The following is a 21497-nucleotide window of genomic DNA, read 5'->3' as shown; positions in this document are numbered from 1 at the left end:
ATATAGTAAAGGGTAATATGCCTCCCGGCACCAGGATCAGCGGAGTAGGGAGGGCTCCCGGCACGGATCAGCGTGACAGGGGCAGCGACAAACCCCCTGATCAGCCTGCTCTGTGCTGATAGGGGAGCTCCCAATCCCCTGATCACCCTGTGGCTCTGTGTGTGACAGGGGGGCCAGGCCACAACCTCCCTATCTGCCCTGCTCTGTTCGTGACAGGGAAGGCGCCCCAACCCCCTGATCAGCCCTGTTCTGTGCCTGATAGGGGGGACTCCCAAATCCCCTGATTGCCCTGCGCTCTGTGTTTGACAGGGTGCGGCACACCAACCCTCCTGATCGGCCCTGCTCTGTGTGTGACAGGGTACGGAGCCCCAACCTCCCTGATGGGCCCTGCTCTGTGAGTGACAGGAGGCAGCGCCCCAACCCCCTGATCGGCCCTGCTCTGTGAGTGACAGGGGGCAGTGCCCCAACCCCCTGATTGGCCCTGCTCTGTGAGTGACAGGGGGCAGCACCCCAACCCCCTGATTGGCCCTGCTCTGTGCGTGACAGGGGGTGGCGCCGCAACCTCCCCCTCGACCCTGCCTTGAGTGTGACAGGGGGTGGTGCCCCAACCTCCCAATCGGCCCTACCCTGAGCGTGACTGAGGGTGGCATCGCAACCTCCCGATCTGCCCTGCTCTGTGCATGACGGGGCGGCGCCCCAACTCCCCAATCGGCCCTGCTCTGAGCCTCACCAGGGGCTGCACCTAGGGATTGGGCCTGCCCTCTGCCACCCAGGAGCAGGCCTAAGCCAGCAGGTCGTTATCTCCCGAGGGGTCCCAGACTGCGAGAGGGCACAGGCCGGGCTGGGGGATCCCCCCCGAGTGCACAAATTTTTGTGCACCGGGCCTCTAGTTCATTAATAAAAGAAAAAAAAAAGTCTTTTTACTTAAAGAAAGACAGAGAAGATAAATAGTATAAGTAATCCCATGCTGCACATCACTTAAAGGCTATATTAACAACTGTAATTTGAGAATAAAACAGTGTCAGTGGTGTAACCCACTGACTTTCCAGGTGACATAAACAGCTCTTATTTTCCATTTTTATTGAGTAATAACTGACATACATGACTATATAAGCATAAAGCATGATGGTTTAATTTATATAGTGAAATAATACCACAGAAATTTTAGCTAATCACTTTTTACAAAAGCATTTATTTGAGCTGGTGGAAAGAAGGGGGTACTGTAATATTCCCTTTAGAGAATAGAAAAATTATGATACCGGAGATACTTACATTTAAAGTTAGCTACCAACTAAGCTCTATAGGAAGTGTTTAGGAGTATGATCAGTTTGTGAACTGCTGATGTTGTGTTATACAGCAAGTAGGAATTATTCATTTAATACTGTTCTTATCCTCTGCCTTGTTTTTTTTCCAGATAGTTTGCAGCAACACTTCTCATTTTTAAAATATCCTTAGTGTGTCACAGCATCCTGCTTTTCACCCACCCTCTTGTTTGGACAGAGGGAAAGCAAGCGGAGGTTGGAAGTGGTAGTGAGGTGGGCAGAGAGAACAGAAACGCATGGTGATAGTGGTGATAGTGGCTGCCTGGCAGCGGGCAGGAGGAACGCAGGGGGGTTAGGTCAGAAACAGGAGAGAAATATGAAGCACAATAGAGGCCCAGTGCATGAAATTCTTGCACGGGTAGGGTCCCTAGGCTTGGCCAGCAATCAGGGCTTATCTGTGGGGCGACTGGTGGGGCAATCGGGGGCAGGGGTGGGGCCCACTGGCACCCTCCTTGGCTGGCCCAGGCCTGCAGGCTGGGGGCAGCTCCTGCATTGAGTGTCTGCTCCTTGGTGGTCACTGTGCATTATAGTGACTGGTCATTCCACCGGTCGTTCTGCTGTTCGGTTGATTTACATACTAGGCTTTTCTATAATAATTAAAGTGTAATATGCTAATTAGACAGATGAATGATCTTCCGGACGTCATTCCAGACGTTCCTCCAGACAAAGCCACAGCAGCGGGGGCTGAGGCAGAGGCGGTTAGGGGTGATCAGGCAGGCAGGCAGAGTAGTTAGGGGCAATCAGGCAGGCAGGCAGGCGAGTGGTTAGGAGCCAGTGGTCCCAGATTGAGAGAGGGATGTCCGACTGCCAGTTTAGGGATGTCCTAAACCAGTAGTTGGATATCCCCCAAGGGGTCCTGGATTGTGAGAGGGTGCAGGCAGGGTTGAGGGACACTCCCCCCTGCCCCATGCACATATTTCATGCACCGGACCTCAGGTATTATATAGGATGGTAACCTCTCCTGCAGATTTTACATATAGTTTCCCAAGGCCCGGGATATTTCTAGTATGTGTTATCTTGATTATATTTTACTGTCCACATCTGGGGAGCTAAAGGAGATGGAGAATGGTAGAGAGAGCCCGACTAATCATCTAAACACCCATGAAACTTTAGCCTTTCCCTTAATTTTCCTTCTCTGGTATCCCTTTCACCATTCATTCTAGTCACTCGTGGTCAAACCACAGCTGTGAATTGAATGATAGAATCCTGGGTGCAAACTATATATAGCTGAGTAACTTACAAACAGTTTCACCTTATTCTTTTTTTTTTTTTTTTTTTTTTTTTAGCTAGTATGTGGTCTGGGCACTCAGAAGCCCTCTTCCTATCCTCCTGGTCTTGAGGCCCTCTCCTAAGCTGACCCTGGTCATTCTCATGTCTTGATAGTCCTTCAACTCCCAGCCTATCCTGAACCGCTTCTCTGAGCTCTCCAGGTCTTTGGAAAGCAAGGCCCTTACCTCTCATGCCTAGATCTTTTCCCCATGAAGGTTCTCGCATATGTCCCCAGGAGATATATTCACTATGGCATCAATTGTGAGAAGGTTGAGAATCATTATTATAGCTTACTAGAGGCCTAGTGCACAACATTCGTGCACTTGAGGAGGGAGTGTCCCTCAGCCCAGCCTGTGCCCTCTCACAGTCCGGGAGCCCTCAGGGGATGTCCAAGAGGCAGGAGAGGCTCCCGCCACCACCGCTGCATTCGCCAACTGTCAGCCTGGCTTTTGGCTGAGCGGTGTCCCCACAGGGGGAGCGCACTAACCACCAGGGGGCAGCTCCTGCATTGAGCATCTGCCCCCTTGTGGTCAGTGCGCTTCATAGCAACTGGTCGTTCCACCGTTCAGTCGATTTGCATATTACCCTTATATAGGATCGTATGTTTTTCTCAATAGATGTTTATGTGTAATTGATTCATTTATCTAATATTTTCATCAGGCTTTGCTTGAAAAATAAGGGAAGATTAAACTAGATTTTACTCTATATTCTATTCAAAACTTTTAGCCCTATGGAATGGTTAAAAATGTTTTGAAAAATAGAAATTTTATTGACTATTATTTTGCCTCTAAGAATTTAGAGCTGCAACCATATATTTTTTTTTAAGTCTCTTGCCCAGCCAGCATGGCTCAGTGGTTGAGTGTCAATCTCTGAACCAGGAGGTCACGGTTTAATTCCTGCTCAGGGCACATGCCCAGGTTGCAGGCTCGATCCCCAGTAGCGGACATGCAGGAGGCAGCTGATCAATGATTCTCTCTCATCATTGATGTTTCTATCTCTCTCTCCCTCTCCCTTCCTCTCTGAAATCAATAAAAAAATTTTTTTTTAATGTTTTTAATCCTTGAAACAGAACACACCCAAAAAATCTCACACACACAAAAAAAATTTCACAAAAAATAATGTCTTGAAACCAATGGTGACCATATTTTGAGATGAGATTAAAGAGTCAATAAAGTCTGTACTAAAATCATCATGGCAAATTTTTGAAATAAGCAAGATAGTAAATACTTCATTGTGCACATGATTTCTTATTCGTCTAAATTTATACAGAAACATTATTAGGCTTATATTACTATTTGCTACAATATAAATATAAAAACTTAAGCAAAATATTTATTATGTGAAAGAGTACAGTTTACAAATTTACCATCTGCTGGATGCATGGAAATGTTGAATCTTTCTGATGGGTATATGGAAGTTCAATGCAATAGTTTATTTTTCTATATGTTTGAAAATTTCATAATAAATATGTTTTGAAAGCAAAGCATTACTTAAAGAAAATGGTTTTAATCTTCTAAAACACAAATGAACTATAAAATTTTTATTATGTAAATATTAAATTCCCACTGTAAATTAGAAATCATGTTATATGAGGGGAGTAATATGCTCACTATTGCTAGTTCATTAAATGTGTGCATAAGGGTGAGGAGGAAACTCTGAACAAAAAACAAAAACAAGAAATAAGATCTAGATAGTGAAAGTGAGAGACCACAGAGATCTAATTAAATCAAAGGTAAGTGATGTCAAGTATGATTGAAATCTGTCCCAATGTAGCTGGAAGGAGTTGTGCATCAGTGCGCCTCACACTCACACAGGTCCTGTGGGGACAGGCATTGACTCACGACAGCAAAGACTTTCCCTGGAGGAGAGCAGGATTTCCACATGAGCACAACTGCACGATCAGATTTTTTAAAAATATGTATTTTATTGATTTTACAGAGAAGAAGAGAGGGATAGAGAGTTAGAAACATCAATGAGAGAGAAACATCGATCAGCTGCCTCCTGCACACCTCCTACTGGGGATGTGCCCACAACCAAAGTACATGCCCTTGAATGGAATTAAACCTGGGACCGTTTAGTCCGCAGGCCAAGGCTCTATCCACTGAGCCAAACCGGTTAGGGCACCACAATCAAATTTTCATGTATTTATGTGGATAGGCTTTATTCCAGCCATTCATTCACTATTCAAAAGCTTATAAAATAAACCTTGTCTTTTAATTTCTAAAAATAATTTTCATCTTTTGTATTAATCGGCCAGGGCTACCGGACTGTGGGGCTTAAACAACAGAAATTTGTTTTCTCACAGTTCTGAGAGTCTGGAAGTCCGAGATCAGGTGCTGACAGGGTTGGTTTTGGGTGAGACCTCTCTCCATGACTTGCAGACGGGGCCTACTCACTGTGTCCTCACACAGACTTTCCTCTCTGTAGGTGCTGCCCTGGCGCTTCTCCCTCTTCTTCTGAGGACACCTGTTCTGATTAAGCCCCCACCTTTGCGACCTCAAGTAACCTTAATTACCTCCTTAAGGACCCTATCTCCAAATACAGCCCCAGTGGGGATTAGGGTTTCAACATAGGAATTTGGGGAATGTAGTTTAGTTAGTGGATAACAGTTTTAAAACATCCCCACCCCCATTAAAAAATTATAATTGGATGTTTATCCCAGGAGTTTAGGGAAAGCATTAAGAATGACAAGAAGATCCCCAGCCGGTTTGGCTCAGTGGACCCACCCAAGGGTCCTGGGTTCAATTCCAGTTAAGGGTGTGTTTCTCTCACATCGGTATTTCTCTCAGTCTTTCCCTCTTCCACTCTTTCTAAAAAATCAATGGAAAAATAGCCTCGGGTGAGGATTAAAAAAAAAGAAGAAGAATGACAAGAAGACAGAATATATTGGTACAATGAACAGTTTTGAACTTCAGAACAAACTCACCCAGCCACCCATAGCGGGCACTGCTCTCAGTGCGTGGGGGGGAGCCTTGAAGAATGTTAGTGTAAGTGTATGTGCTGGCATGTTAGTCCCTATTGATACGCGAATGGCGAGCTCGGACTCTCATTGTGGGTTCTTGTCCTACGACATTGGAAGAATAAAATTCGTGGACTAAAAGATTTTAATGGGGAGTGGTCCCCAAATGGGGAAAACCTGCCCCCCCCCCCTCTAAAATGGGAAAAACCAGTCTTCTGAGTCTCTTTGTCTACGGGTTTATAAATGCTGGAAGCTCTTTGTTCATCCCATTTCCTAATTGGCCCCTTCCTTATTTTATGTCCCCCGTGCTTTCCTAATTGTCCACTGTCCTCCTTATTCCTACATGGTATCAGTTCCAAAGTTTCATAGCCCATCGGTACCCTCCTCTTCTTCCCCTTCTCTTGTAACATTCTTATAAACAATCTGGCGCCTCTCCCATGGACCCCCCTTTCCTAAAACTGCCTTTCCTGTCTCCAAACTCCTTTCACTACCAGCTTTTCCTGATGTCTTCAAGGTTGTCTATAAAGGTTGCACATAACGTTTATATAATTTTACTAAATCTATACATTTTTACATGAAAAGTATAAAATAAGAATAAATTAAATATGGAGTGTTAAAAATCACCAAAGATAGTATAACTTTGAAAATGTTATGATTATATTAATTCATAATTTTGTTCCATTATATCCCATCTAAGACAGATATGAATTTAGATTGCAGAATAAATATTTAATATTACCTTTCATTTTGGGATATGAACTGATAGTAAAACATGATCGTGTATTTTTATTCTTTAAAGCCCCTTTATTTTAAGATGTAGCTTTAGGTGTTTCGGGAGGTACTTTTAGGGTCATACCGTGAAGAAGAGTAAAAGCTCGTTCATTTGTACCTTACCAAGGCGTGGTGCTACATGGATGGCTTCATTTGTTTTGTGACGTGATAAAAGACAAACATTTTGCTAAGTAATTTAATTTTGTGAAAACCTCTTAAAAGGGCATGTTTGAAATTCTTAAAACAATTTCAGGAACATGAAATGAATTAAATTCTGTAATTATGACATTCGTATATACATCTACAGCTAAGTCATGAAGGACCTCCAGTTATAAGCTTACATTCTGGAATTCCTTGCACTGGGAAGTAATAAATTTATATTTTAATTAAAAATGATTTGTACTCCAGCCAGAGTGCTCCTCAGTAGATGAGTGCATAAAAAGCTGTGGTACATTTACATAATGGAATACTATGCAGCTGTAAAAAAAGAAGGACCTCTTACCCTTTGAGACAGCATGGGGGGACTTAGAGAGTATTATGCTAAGGAAATAAGCCAATCAGAGAAAGACAAGTATCACATGATCTCACTCATATGTGTAAGCTAATGAACAAAATAAACTGATAAACAAAATAGATCCAGAGACATGGAAGCATGCAACAGACTGACAAATCTCAGAGGGAAGGGTGGTGGGGGAAGAGATTAACCAAAGAATTTATATGCACATATGCATAGCCCACAGCACAGACAATAGTGCTGCAAAGGCCTGGGGAGGGCCAGGAGCAGGTTAGAGGAGGTCAAGGGGAGGGGGGAGAGGACATCTGTATACTTCCAACAATAAAGATACATTTTTTTTAAATGATCTGTATTCCATAGTTTTTATTGTGCTGTTTCTACCAAGATTATCTAACATGGTCAGATTTATATATTAATGCATTTTTTACTACTCTAAAATGTCTTTATCATTTGGGAAAACCATCATGTCCCATTCTAGAGAAACACATATTTCCTTTTCAGATTTTTTTTCATACATTGTATCAATGTGTAAGGTGTGTGTGTGTGTACACATATATATGGGAGGGGGGCAGAATTATTTTGTTAGCTTACACTGATCTTCCTGTTTGAATACAAATTACTTTTGGTACAAATACAAAAGTTGTTCATTTGCTAGAAACACAGCTCTTGCCAATTGCCTCTAGGAGTAATTTCTCTTTTAATGTGAGTTATTTGGCACCAAGAGGTTTCAGTAGTGGCACTCTGCTCAGATTTTGATCAAATACGCAAACTGGAATTTCTAGGCATTCTTCTGACTCCTGTGTGAGGCAGTGGCAGTGGCATTAAAATGCCCCTTTTACCTTCTGAGATACAACTAAGATAATTTTCTTTCAATTGTAGGGGACTCATCAACAAAGAAAACATTCCTTCTGGGCTCAGCAACCTTGATGATTGTATTTTGAATGCTCAGGAAGTGGAAAGTTTACATGAAAATACTTCTGGCTACATTGGAGAAAGGAGCAAACCTAAACGGCAGAAACCCAGTTCCAAACTTTCTGATCTCAATGAAAATCAAGATTGTCTTGTGGTAAGTGGATAATGTTATAAGATTTCTACTTGCGACCAATTAGGAAATATCACATCTCTTTTCCTTGCTTTGTAAAAAATGAATAATAATTTCAATCTTGAGTTTTACAAAATTATAAATTATGAATTCTGAAAGAGACCTTAGAGCTACCTGCTATACACACTGGTATTTCATTTTTATAAATATAAAAGGCTGGGAAGGATTATATTCTGCCAAAGGAACCAGAGAGAGAACGAACTTGAGTTCCATATTATTCAAATTGATCTGACTTGTCATTCTTTTGAGCATTTTTAACTTTTATTTTGGGGACAGAATTGTCAGTAATTTGCATTTGTCCTTGTTTTCCACATTCTATTTGTTCTTGTCTATATGAATATGTAAAAAACAAGTTTTAATGAATGAACTTAAAGCCAGATGAAAGGAAAATACAAAGGGAAAGAGGATCAACTTTCTTCATGTTCAGAAATTTATTTTCAAATCTATATTCTATCAAGCATTTTCTTCCAAATTAATCAGAAAACCGCCCCCCCCCCAAAAAAAAAATTAATCTCCTACACAGTTTCCTCAAACCTGAACCTTGGATCGTTAATTTGATATATAAGGTGTTACAAGAGATTTCAGTCAATAACTAAAACATTATATGGTTTAGCAATGAATATATATCATCCTTTTTTGTGTATTCAGTTTCTCTGGAAAGTGAGAACCAAAAGTCTGTCTTCTAATTCTCTTTATTTAAAAAAAAATTTTCAAAAAGATATAAAGGGGAGATAGATTGTATAGCAGAGCATGAACTGGTGTTCCTAATAAAAACAGATAATGTACATCCCCACTGTTCGGTGTGTAAATCATCTTGCTCTCCTTTATCTCTGCCCAGTTGTTAGCTCCATGCTGGGTCCATACATTTAGAAACACTTACGGGCCACCTATTTTTTTCATTGTCAGTTTCTGCACGTGCTCACAGAAGATTCCAGATTTTGCCCTAAGTAAAATACACATGAATTCAAATCCAGGGAAAGCTTGTTTATTCTATTTTCCCCCAAAATGTCTTGATACTCTGTTTCTAGAAATAAACTGATCAGCTGGAATGAACAGAGAGCAGTCATTTACCTCAGACCTCATCTGCCACAGTTCTTCAGATAACAAGTATAAGCCCTGGAACCATTCATGACCCAGTAAATGTTATTGAGTATTGACTTAATTCATATTTGGGGGAACAGTAAAGTTTTTTAAAAATCATACTAACTTCATTAGCTCTTTATTTGGCCCATGATTTGCTTATCTGCTGAAGAGAATTACAGTGACTAAAAGTCTGACTCTTGGCTTCTTTGAAAAGAGTGTACTTCCCTGTTTGAATCCCTTTTCACTGAACTGAACCCATCAATAATCTTTTTTTCACCGAGGATAGTGTCTTAAATTATCTAGGTTGTAACAGCTAATAAAAGTGGAAAAATACACTTATTCCTTAGAATATGTATTTGATTGATAAAAACTATGGACACAGTCTTTGTTTAAAAACATTTGGATGGGAAAACCTAATTTCATGTTGGTCTTTCTTATGTTCCCACCTTAGTTGCCAGTTTCCACATTCCAGAACTGTGCCTGTCACATGTTAAGTGAGCAAAGTGGACTGTGTCTTTGTTGCAATGAATAACTTAAAATCCTGCCCGTGCAACTTAGAAAAATTTTCCTCATCTATAAAGTGAGGGTATTCTCTAGTTATTTCCTAACTCTCATATTCCATGAATTTTTAAATCTCATCTTCACAGGTAACCACAAAACTAAGAGCCAGAGAACATAACAGTGACTAGTATTTAGACCACATCCTGAAAGTTAGGTTGTGCATCTTAACTTCCCACTATTTTTAATCTTCTAATTTTACTTTACCCAACCCTCCTTCACAGTCCTTTTCTACTCCATGTCAAGTTCTTTACACCCTGACTAAACATTTGTTTCCATAGATTGGGGGAAAGTATTGTGCGTAATTATATGCCTTCCATGTGCCAGGAAGTATCTTGGGGATACAACAGTGAAAAGAGCGGGCAAAACTTGCTGCCCTTATGGAGCCCAACCTTCTAATAGGGGAAACAGACGATAATCAAGAAAACAAGTAAAACATAGGCCATATTAGATAGTGATAACTACTGGAAAGAAAAATAAAGCAGGATATGGGGATCGGAATTGTGAGGGGACAAGGGGTGCCATTTTAAATAGTGTGGTCAGGGAAGATATCCCAAGAATTTGACATTTGAGTATAAAGACCTAGAGGAAGTGAGGACCAAGCCATAGAAGGACGTACTATAATGGCAGGTGGCAAAGGCCCTGAGGCAGTAATGCATCTGGAATGTTCAAGGAACCACAAAGACACCATCATGGCTGAAAGAGAGCGAGCAAAGTGAGAGAGGTAAAGGGAGAGAGGGCAGACTAAGTAAGGCCTCAGAGATCATTGCAACGCTTTGCCTTTACTCTGGGTGAGGTGAGAACCCACTGGAGGGCGTAGGTGGAATGGTGGTCTGACTTACTGAAATTTGGTGTGACTACTACCTTGAGAATAGACAGTAGGTGGGCAAAAGCAGAGTAACCAAGGCAGGAAGCTATTGCAGTCATCAAGGTTTGAGATGATTGTGGCTTCAACGCAGGTGATACCAGAGCCGGCACATACCACCTTGCAGGCTGTACAGTGCACTACCCCAGGGAGCACTGTTCACATCAACTAACCCGTGAATGGTCCCTCCTGCAACACTGCACGCTGGAGTCATGAAGTAGGAGATGGGTTTTGGATACATTTTGAAGGTAGAATTGACATTACCTGTGGGGTATGAAAGTAATAGAGGAGTCAAAGAGACTCCAGTGTTTTGGGCCTGAACAGCTAGATTTGTGGTGCCAGTCTACTGAAATGGAGGAGACAGAAGTTCGGAGGGCAGTCCGGTGTTCAGTTTTGAACATGTTAGGATTGAACTGCCCATCGAATATCTCAGAGGAGGGAGGCCAACTGGGTTTCTGGGCCTAGAGTTGAGGGAGGATATCCTGGCTGGAGATACAGTGTGGGAGTCATCAGCAGATAGAGGCTATTGAAAGCCAGTATCCTGAGTGAGCAACCAAGGGAGCAGTGTGGACAGAAAAGAGGAGTGGCCTCGGGGACTGAGCCTGAGGCGTACCAACATTGAGAGGACTGGGAGATAAAAAGATACCAGTAGAAAAGACTTAAAAAGGAGCAACCAGCCAAGTAGAAGAAAAATGAGGTGAGTTTGTTGTCTAGGAAGCTAAGTGAAAAGAGGGTCAGATGATGGATCAAATAGAAGGCTGAATACGGCCATTATTGGAATTAGCAAACTGGAGGCCACTTAATAAGAGAGCAATTTTGGTGGAGAGATGGGAGCAAAAGCTATTTTCCACAGAAAATGAGAGGAGAGTAACTGAAGACTGTGAGTAATCATTTCACAGTGATCTCACAGCCCACGGCAGAGCCAGAGAGGACAATATGCTGTAGACCTAAAAAAAAGCATCTTGCAGATTTGGAATCTCTGAAGTGGGAACAGTCCGGGCACTTTGATCTTTGTCCTTTCACCTTCCAAGGCTGTCATGGCCGGCAGGGACCAGAGACCACAGACATTTCAGAGCTTGGAAGTTAGTGGCCGTGGGTGACATTAGAGTGTTCTGCTTTATCTCTGTTGCCACAATCTCAACCTTTTCCTCTCCTTAACCCCTAGCTCATGCCTGTGCCCTCAGTCTCTCTTGGAAACTTGTCTCCTGGTTTACTTTGAAGAGTTAAGACAGCTGGCTGGTGTTTCAGTGTCCTCCCTCCTGCTGCAAAATTTCTCTACGTCTTCACTCATCTTATATTCTTACCTGGTCAAATGATAAAGTGGTTTTTCTAAATTCTAACGTTAAGACGTATCTTTAGAAATTCTATTTTCTACCTCCATCTCCGCACCCCACCCCCATGTACTAGTATGGTACACACACACCATTGCTTTCTTCATTGGCTCATTTCTGTTGGCCTAGTAACAGTTTGAATCAAAAGCCATAACTCAGTCATGCATTTTATCCAATAATCCTACCTCTGCTGCTTTGTCTATCATGTAATAGCTATACAAGTGAACGTGTTACTCAGTTACTTAGTTCCCTCATCTGTAAAATCCGGGATATTAATACTCACGGTGTGTTTTTTTAAATGCAATGAAATATGCTAAACAAAACAAAAACAGGAAAAACTGAAAACAGTACATATTTAAATTTCTTTCTGTTTCCTTTGCTCTGATCTCCAGTCTCCTTCCTTCATTTCCGTACTTGTTATTTTCAGTTCTTTTCGCACTTGCTCATCAACCCCTGTCGTCAGGATTCTACTCGCTTCTCTGAAGAGACTGCTCTCTTGGCCCGACCTGCAGTTGGAGCTGGCCTTGCAAGGCTTTTGTGCTGTGACGTATGCTTGACCCTTGGCCTCCCTACAGCCTGTGGTGCTTTTGATACTTAGTCCCTTTTTCTCAGAACTCTTTCTCCCTTGGCCTCTGTGATGGTGACCTTGCCTTGTCCTCTTACCACAATGACTGTTTTCTTCTTTGCTGCATCCTTCACTGGCTAATGTCCCACAAAGCAGAGCTGGATGTAAATGTTACCCAGATTTCTGTCTCTTACCTCTTTTCTACCAGCATTTAATCTGAGAGCTTCTCCACTTCCGTGGTGTCAAATGTCACCTCTTTACAAATGACTTCCAAATCAACATTTTTCCCCCCAAATGAACATTTTTTTAAAAAAAATACTAATTTTAGAGAGGGAGGAAGGGAGGCAGAAAGAGAGAAACATCAATGTGAGAGAGATACAACGATCAGTTGCCTCCTGAACACACCCCAACCGAGGATCAAACCGCAACCTAGGCACGTGCCCTGACTGGGAATCTGACCCAGGACCTCGCGGCATGGGAGGACGCTCCAACCGAGCCACACCAGCCAGGGCCCAAATCAACGTTTAATCGATGCTCTCTGCAGTTCACCCTAGAAAGTTCTTCAAAGTCAACATGTTAAAACCAAACTTGTCTTTTTCTCTTCGATCTCTTTTCACTCAAGATACCCATCTGAGTTTATCAGATCATCATCCTCTTAGTCATTTTCAAAGTCCTTTCCTTTTCCTTACCCCTAATCCTTCTTCCAACTTTTCAATATTTTGTCAAATGTTGTTGACTCTACTATAAAAATGTGATGTATGTCACCCTTTTCTTTTTGTATTGCCATTACATAGCCGAAGCCCTTATTATAACTAGTCTAGAACCTTGAAACAGCCACCAGCATATCTCCAAGCCTCCAGTCTCTGCCCTCTCCCCTCTTCAAACCATTTATCTGCTACTGCAAAACAATCATCTACCAATTGCAGAAACTATCAACTCTTGTCTTCAGTGCAGCACAACTCAGCCAGAACTCTTCTCAAAAACTACATGACTGCCCTGGCCAGTGTTTCTAAGTAGTTAGAGCGTCAGCCCAAGCACCGAAGGGTCACGGGTTCTATTCCTGGTCAAGGGCATGTGCCCGGGTTGCAGTTTCATCCCTGTCCCAGTCAGGGCATGTGCTGGACGCAACCAGTCAATGTGTCTCTCTGTCTCTCTGTCTCTGTCCCTCCCTGCCTCCCTCCACTCTTTCTAAAAATCAATAGGGAAAAATCCTCAGGTGAGGATTAACAATAAAAAACCAAAACTACAGGACAGTGATTCTCTGAGTGGTGTCAACATAATGTAAAGAAGCCAACACTATGAACCACAGATTTAAAGTTAATCATTCCTTCAAGCATACAACAGGAAACTATTTGACAAGCAAAATTTAGGTAATCAGAGACACGCTTTCTGCCTTCCTGAAGTTGGCATTTTCAAAGGGTGAGATGGAGAAGAAACAAGGAAAATAGTCAGATGGCAATACGTGCTGTGGGGAGAAATGAAGCTGAGTAACAAAGTAGGAGGGTGGGAGGTAAGGATCGTGTTGTATAGATCAAGGTCCTCAGGTCAGGCTTCCCTGCAAATCGTACTTGTGCAGGGACCTGAAGGAGGTGAGGGAGTGAGCCATCAGGATAGCTAGAGAGACTATCCAGGCAGAGGGGGCAATAAGGCTTAACCTTTTGAGGATAAACAAGAGGCTGCTATGGTTGGAGCAGAGTTGAGGGAGAAGCATTATAGGAGATGAGGTCAGAAACAAAGCAAGGGCCATGGTCACCTAAGGCTTTACAGCCATTTTTAGGTCTTTGGCATTTACCTGGAGTGAGATGAACAATTAGAGGATTAAAGGGAAGAAAGTCATTTTCTGATGTACCTTTTGAAAGGATCGCTCTGGCAACTGTGTAAGGAATAGCCCAGAGGTGGTGAGAGATGGACAGGTACTAAAGCAGAATAATTGGCATCATCGAAGGAAGAGATAATACTAGTACTCAGTTTTGTCCAGAATGACAGCAGTGGAGGTAGTAAGAAGTGGTCAGACTATAGATACCAGTATATTTTGAAGTAGAACCAAGAGCATTATCTAATGGGTTATATTTGGGATGTGAAGAAGCAGGGAGGGGTGCAAGATAACTCCAAGACTTTTGGAGTAGCTAGAAGGATGGAGTGCCATAGATAGAGAAACTGTTGGAAGGGTAAATGAGGGGGACATCAATAATTCCATTTGGATATGTTGAGCTTGAGATGTTTATTAAAAAACAAGTCAAGTGGGCAGTTACATATATGAATCTGGAGTTTAGGGGATAAATAAAATAAGCTTGGGAGTCTTTGGCACACCGTTGGGTATTTAAAGCTTTGAGATAGCCCTAGCTGGCCCCTAGGGAAGGAACAAAGAGAAGGGTCCAAGGACTGTGCCCTGGGACATACCAATATGTAGAGGATTGGTGGAGGAGAAGATACATGCAAAAGAGTTTAAAGGGAAGCAGCTAGCAATTTCCATTGCAGTATGAGGGCAAGAGCCTTATAGATTTGAGTCAAGAGAAAATCAGAAGAGAGAAATTGGAATAGTAGGTACATGATAATTTCACATATAATATCCAGCTAACATACATCTGCCTCGCTGGGAGCTATTTTGGTTGGAGAAGGGAGGAAGAGCCTGGGTTCACGAGAGTGTAGGAGGAAATGAAGAAAATTGATATAGTAGCTGGAAACAATGCAAGATTAAGAGAGTCCTTTTAAAGGGCGGTTATATTATACAGCATTAGTATAAGCTAGGCCAAAAGAGAGGGGGAAATGATGATGTAAGAGAAGGGTCCATTGCAGGATCAGTGTTCTTGAGTAATTGACAGTGTTTGGGACCTAGTGGATGAGTAGAGAGCTTTGATAGCAAATTACTTTGATTCAAAGACCGTTTCATCAGAAACTCGAATGGTTTTTCCCCACTGCCTCCTTCACATAGCACCTGTGTTTTAACCACAGGCTACTCATAATCTAAGAAAAGTGAGTACTCTACATTTTTTAAAAAGATTTCTATGAATTTATTGGGTTTACATTGGTTAATAAAATTATATAGGTTTCAAGTGTGCAATTTTATAATACACTAGAGGTCCGATGCACGAAATTTGTATAAGAGTAGGCCTTCCTCGCAGCCCCGCTTTCGTGAAGTCAGGTCTAATTAGCATATTATGCTTTTATTATTATTATAGATCATCTGTATATTGTATTCATTACCCAAAATCCTTCAGTCCCCATTTATTCCCCTTTTCCCTCCTCTACACCCCCTCCCCACCCTCCTTTTCCTCTGGTAATCACCATACTGTAGTCTGTATCTGAGGTGTGTGTTTTGTTGTTGGGTTTTTTTTTTTCCACTTAATCCCTTCACCTATTTAACCTCTCCTCCAGCCCTCTTCCCCTCTGACAGCTGTCAGTCTGTTTCTATTTTGTTTGTTCCACACATGAGGAAATCATATGGTGTTTGTCTCTCTGATTGGCTTATTTCACTTAGCGTAATATTCTGGTCCATTCATGCTATCACAAAAGATATGATTTCTTTCTTTTTATGGCCAAGTAGTATTCCATTGCACAAATGTACCACAGCTTCTAACTTTTTAATCTCATCATGTTTTTACACACATCTATGATTCATTTTCCTTGTATTCTATTGAGTAAGAAAAGAATGTGCTGGCTTTGAATTTTATGTTTACATTTGTAGTCAGATAGAACCTATTACAGAAATCAAGGTAATATAAACAATGTAACAAACTGCAGTTGGAGCAGTAACCAAAATACAAGTGTCATGGTGACAAGGACAGGTGTGTGTCTGGCTCACCATTGCACCCCCATGCCCAGATGGTCAGACACTCACTAAACATGTGCTGGGGGGAAGAGTGAGTGAACGGTTGCCATATTGTTTAGGGTAACCTGATAACAAAAAGACCCAAAACACAATGTCTTGGACATAGTAAACGTTACTTCTCCTGTGACCGTCTAGAGCAGGAGTTTCGGGCTGGAGAGAGGAGTCGAGGGCTTGCTCCATACAGTTTTTCAGGGCCCCAGGCCAACTCCCACTCTGCCGTCTTCAGCAGGTAGCTTCCCGGCACTCTGGTGGTTTTCATCTCCATTCCACCTCAGAGAGAGAGAGAGAGAGAGAGAGAGAGAGAGAGATTGAATGCTGAGGCATGTACCTGGTGAGTTAGTGTCATGACCAGGTCTGGAAGCCACACACATTGCTTCTCATATGTTGGAGACACATTGCTTCTCATATGTTGGAGGCAAGTTGGTCGCTTGGCCCTCTCCCATTGCAGAGGAGCCAGGGGATGTGTTCTTGTGGACGAAAAGGATGGAATTGGGTGGACAGCTGGCAAGCTCTTCCAGAGGCATCTCTTAACAGTGCCAGTAGTTATTTTTTAATAGTGCCAGTAGTTATTTTTTAATATGGGTTAATTTATATAGTTTTAAGCAGTAAAATGTACAAAAGGGAACACAAAGAGATTCATGAGAATATATCAAATATTCTCCTTCTCCTAGAGCTCAAGGTTAGAATAATGAGCCTGTTTTGACTAGAAGCATTCCATGTAGCCGTCAGACTGAGCTGTTTGTATATTGAGAAAAGGCATTTCTTTTTTTTTTCTTTCTTTTTTTTCTTTTTCTTTTTTCTCTTGGTGTCCTCTATAAAGGCTTTGTCAGCATTTTACAGTTTGAGAAGACAAATTTGTTTTTGCTCCAAGTGGTTTCATGTGCTTCAGTGGTCAAACAGGTTTTGAGCCTTAGCTTCAATGCCAAAACAGAGCTGGGGGTAAGAATTGAAAATAAAATCCACAGCCTAAAGCTTTTTTAGAGGCTTTTGCTCTTTTTAAATTTGAGGTTCTTTTATAATTTAAAGGTATAGTTCTTAAATGTCCCTTCTGACACTCAAAAATTTTCCAAATTATATCATAGCAAATGTGTGTATTTTGAAAGTCACTCGTAGGACTTATATGAGGCAAAATTTTCTGCATTATAAATAAGGCTTTACCTGACTTTGAAAAAAATACACCTCAAGAAGCAATTTCATTATATTACAAAGTCATACTCTGTTCTTTGCTATTTCTTAAATTACCTATTTAAAAGATTACAACTTTAGAAGGCATATTAAAAGTTAATGCAATAAAACATTTTTGTAAGAATTCTATTAACTTCAACCTTTAATAAATGAAAACATTAATGAACTGCTCTTATCACACCTAGAGAAGAGTTTTGGACATAAAACAGTTCAAAACCTTCAAAAGGCATTGAGCCAGTATTTTCTCCTAAGACAAGTACTAATAACAACAACAGAACATTTGAAAGTCCAGTAGCATATTTCTCATACAATGAAAGCATTCTATATTTCAGCCTTCATTTTGACCTGACCATTACATTCTTCCCTTTCCCCACCTCAAGGAAGTGGAGGAATTACGATATTATCTCTTATCTTAATTTTACCTCTCTAAATCCTAGGCAAGAATGGAAGTCAGAATTTATAAAACATTTTGCTCCCAGGGAAATAGGTATTTTCGTTACTGCATTCATAGATCTTTACTACCCTTGTTAGGTTCGTTCTGAAAAAAATTGAGGTAGGTTGCCAGTTGTAACACATTCTTCACATGTTCCTGTTTCCAAAAGGTATAGGAGGGCAATCCAACTACCTTAGCAAAGGAACACTGTGTACTTGCATGCTGCTTTGTAAAAGCAGACCATGAATATTCAACAGTCTCAAATGTGTGGAGGACGGCATGAAAGTAGGAATTCTTATAAAGCTTTAGAGAGGACGACTGAACAGTACGGAAAGTCACCATTTGTCAGTTACATCTATAAAAACTCGGGTCCTTGGGGAGTTCTTAAACATTTGGACCGAACACTGAAAAAAGTGGAGTGGGGAGGGAGTTGAAGAAGTTACTACTTGTTTTATCCCTGGAGATCAGCTAAACTTTCTCACATTTTCAACTGCTTTTTGCAAAGCTTCCTATTGTATAACATACCTATCTATACTTTCTTTTTTTTTTCTTTTTAATTCTCAAAACCTATATCAGTTATATCTTGGTTCTTTCTGTTAGGAAAAAAAACAATCTTCTGACATCGTCCTACGGAAATATCTTTGCATTTATATAATGCTATTATGGCTTATTTTCTGTTCTCCCTTTCTGAATATTTCTTAGCCTTAATCTAAAAATTTGTATGTCTTTGGAAATAGTCATTTGCATATCATTATAAAAGTATGTTATTGACACTGTTTTAAAATGATCTGGTTATGCTTTCTCTAAGAATTCATGTTTCAGAACTTTAGGAAAACCTAATACTATTGCACTAGATCTTGCACTAAAGATTTTGATAATCTATTAAAGATTACCTATGAGAACAAACAAAGATTCTTTGTCATAGATACATCACCCTTTATCAAGAAGATCACTTCCCTGGTAATAGGAGCAATTCTGCTTTGGTTAAATGAGAGCCATTTTAAAGAGGCTTCTTGTAACCTAAGCTACTTAAGCTTTAGAGTAACAAAAACGGGAATATAATTATTGTCATTTTTTTAAAGTTCTCAGGTTTATTCTAAAATTATCTAACGGTGTAAATTATCTCAGCATGTAAATCCTTGTTCAATAGCAAACACAAACACTGTCTTTCAGTTCCTGGGACATCATCTTCACTGTGGACAAGTAGTAAAATATTGTCCTTGGGGGTTTCATAGTTTTAGAAAGAATAATAATATCAACAACAGCTAATATTCATTAAATGTACCAGGTATAATTCTACTGCTTTAACTGTATTATGTCATTTAATCTCATGACCACCCCTGTGTTGAGTAATGTTGCCATCTCCATTTCCACATGGGCAAATTGAGGGTCAAGTAGGGTCATATGGTTGCTAAATGATAAAATTAGGATCCAAACCCAAACAGTCTGACTCCAGAGCCATCATTATAACTATTATATTATGCTGTTTCCCTTAGTTTCTATTCTTTGATGAAGCCTAGTATTTTAAACTTTAAGAATTGTAGACAAGTTGGCCAAACCAACATAAAAGGAAAATAATGCATCTATTTACCAAGTCAAAGATTTGTTTTTTATCCTAATAGGTTGTTGTTGTTGTTGTATTTTGGAGATTTTAAATATATGTCAGTTTCATGGGAGTATTGTGATCCTTAATCAAATTTACTTTGTAAAGAGTTTTTCATAATGGGGGTTTATAAATATGTAGGTGAATACATGTTGCTTCAGTATGTGTGTAGGTTATTTCAATGACACAGAATAGGTGAATTATGCTTCATGGCCTTTATTGCAGATATGAATCTTTGAGTTCAATGATATTCAGATCCAAGTCTCTAAGGCAGTTATGTTCTTGAGTCTGCTAAATGTAAATGTGCTCGTTTGCTTATTTACAATCTTCCTTCATGGGGAATGCTCACTTATTCTGTGCTCAGTCATCCGAATTGTTTGTGGAAAGCATTGCCTGGTATTCACAGAGGCAGTCAAAAAAACTTGCAGATATCCCTCATGATAAGCATTACGCCCTCCTGGTCAGCGTGAAATACATGCCATTCAAAGTAGGTTTCCCATTTGTATTTTTTATCTTAGCAGATGTAAAGATTAACATTAAACATTGCAGAAAGGTTAAGACAACCCCATTTCTTTTTATGGGTATTTTATAGCATAGCTATATATTACCCCAGATCATATTGGCAATATGTATGAAAGTTGTTAAATAAGGAGTGTTACATCAGTTTTTGATCAGTTTCAAGGTCAGATTCCTCTATTCTAGTTCTAATGCCATCCTCATATTCTGACAACCTGAGTTTTGCTATGTTTAGTTATAAAATGTGGAGAGTACCTAACAAGCACACTATCGGGCAAAATGTCCATTTCTATGATGCTGTCAGATATCTTTGTTAAAGAAATGATAAAATTCAATATACACTTTTCTTCAAGCAGTGTATAATAATAAGCTGTCATCATTTTACTAGTTTTAACAAACATAGAAATACAAGGACAAGAATTAGTTATATCTACATATTATCTAATTTTTCTGTTTTAAAGAAGGCAGAGTATGCTGTTGCATATTTCTTACCATTTCTACTGGGCACCCAATGATTTGTTTTGTTACAGAATATGGAAAGTCTCAACTCCACCCCATCTCATGAGAGTGCTAGAACTGATCATATTGAACTGATGTCTGATGACAGGTAATTTTAGAATTTTCTCCTCATATTTTTTTATGAGTTTGAATAGATTTTTTTGTTTTACTTAATGCAATGTGCATTATAAGAACTAAAATGAATAGACTTAATGGACTGTATGTTTACCAGCAGTGTTTTATAGCAAGGAAAATACTTAGAATAAAAAAATCTACCCTGGTGCTATTAAAGCCAAATACCATATTCATGTTTGTATTTCTACTTTTGTTTTATTCTTATTACTTTTTTGTTTTCTTTCGGTTTTGAATTTTATAGGAATTTTATTTAGAGCTACTCAGCCTACTTTTAAAGTAAATTATAATTTCAGTGGATGAAAAGCATTGTTATAAAACAGATTGACACTTCGTGACACTTTTTGTTATTGTTTATAGGAAAGAAAATGAAAAAGACAGTGGCCACAGCCAGCATTTTGAGGTAAGTCGCTAACAAGTAAGACTGTAACTGTGACAGGACTGTTGGTATTTTCCTGAGAGTACACGGGAAGCGTTGTTAGCCTGTCAGTAAGGGGTAATAAGATTGAGGGGCAGGACTGTGATTGGTTAGAAAAGTAAATACGGGGACATAAATATTACTTGAGAAAACGTAAGAATGCCATTCTTTTGCTTTTTCAATTCTTTGATTTTTACTTGCACAATAAACTTGAGCAGCATGGAGATTTCTCTTTAGGTTTTTTCTTAAAAATAAAACAAAACATTGCCCGGCCGGCGTGGCTCAGTGGTTGAGCGTTACCTATGAACCAGGAGGTCCCAGTTCAGTTCCCAGTCTGGGCACATGCCGGGGTTGTGGACTCGATCCCCAGTGGGGGGCGTGCAGGAAGAAGCCGATCCATGATTCTCTCTCATCATTGATGTTTCTAGCTCTCTCTCCCTCTCCCTTCCTCTCTGAAATCAATAAAAATATATTTAAAAATAAAATAAAACAAAACATCAAAGCTCCTGGTTGGGTTTTCCATGATTTTATGCATTTTTAAGTG

General features: G+C 40.3%; 1 protein-coding gene across 6 annotated transcripts in view; it reads left to right on the top strand.

The window, feature by feature from the left end:
- Positions 1-21497, top strand: part of FAM13A (family with sequence similarity 13 member A) — a 270864-nt gene that overhangs the window by 205040 nt on the left and 44327 nt on the right. For all 6 annotated transcript variants that reach the window (XM_014452073.2, XM_006084613.3, XM_014452072.2 and 3 more), the window contains 3 exons: positions 7715-7901; positions 20436-20512; positions 20896-20938. In XM_014452073.2, coding sequence (XP_014307559.1) covers positions 7715-7901; positions 20436-20512; positions 20896-20938 — 307 coding nt within the window. The remainder of the gene's footprint in view (positions 1-7714; positions 7902-20435; positions 20513-20895; positions 20939-21497) is intronic.

The sequence above is a fragment of the Myotis lucifugus genome, unplaced genomic scaffold (assembly GCF_000147115.1).
Source record: "Myotis lucifugus unplaced genomic scaffold, Myoluc2.0 scaffold_12, whole genome shotgun sequence".
NCBI classification, from domain to species: domain Eukaryota; kingdom Metazoa; phylum Chordata; class Mammalia; order Chiroptera; family Vespertilionidae; genus Myotis; species Myotis lucifugus.
The sequence above is the reverse complement of the archived record's forward strand: the minus strand, read 5'-3'. Positions and strand labels throughout refer to the sequence as shown.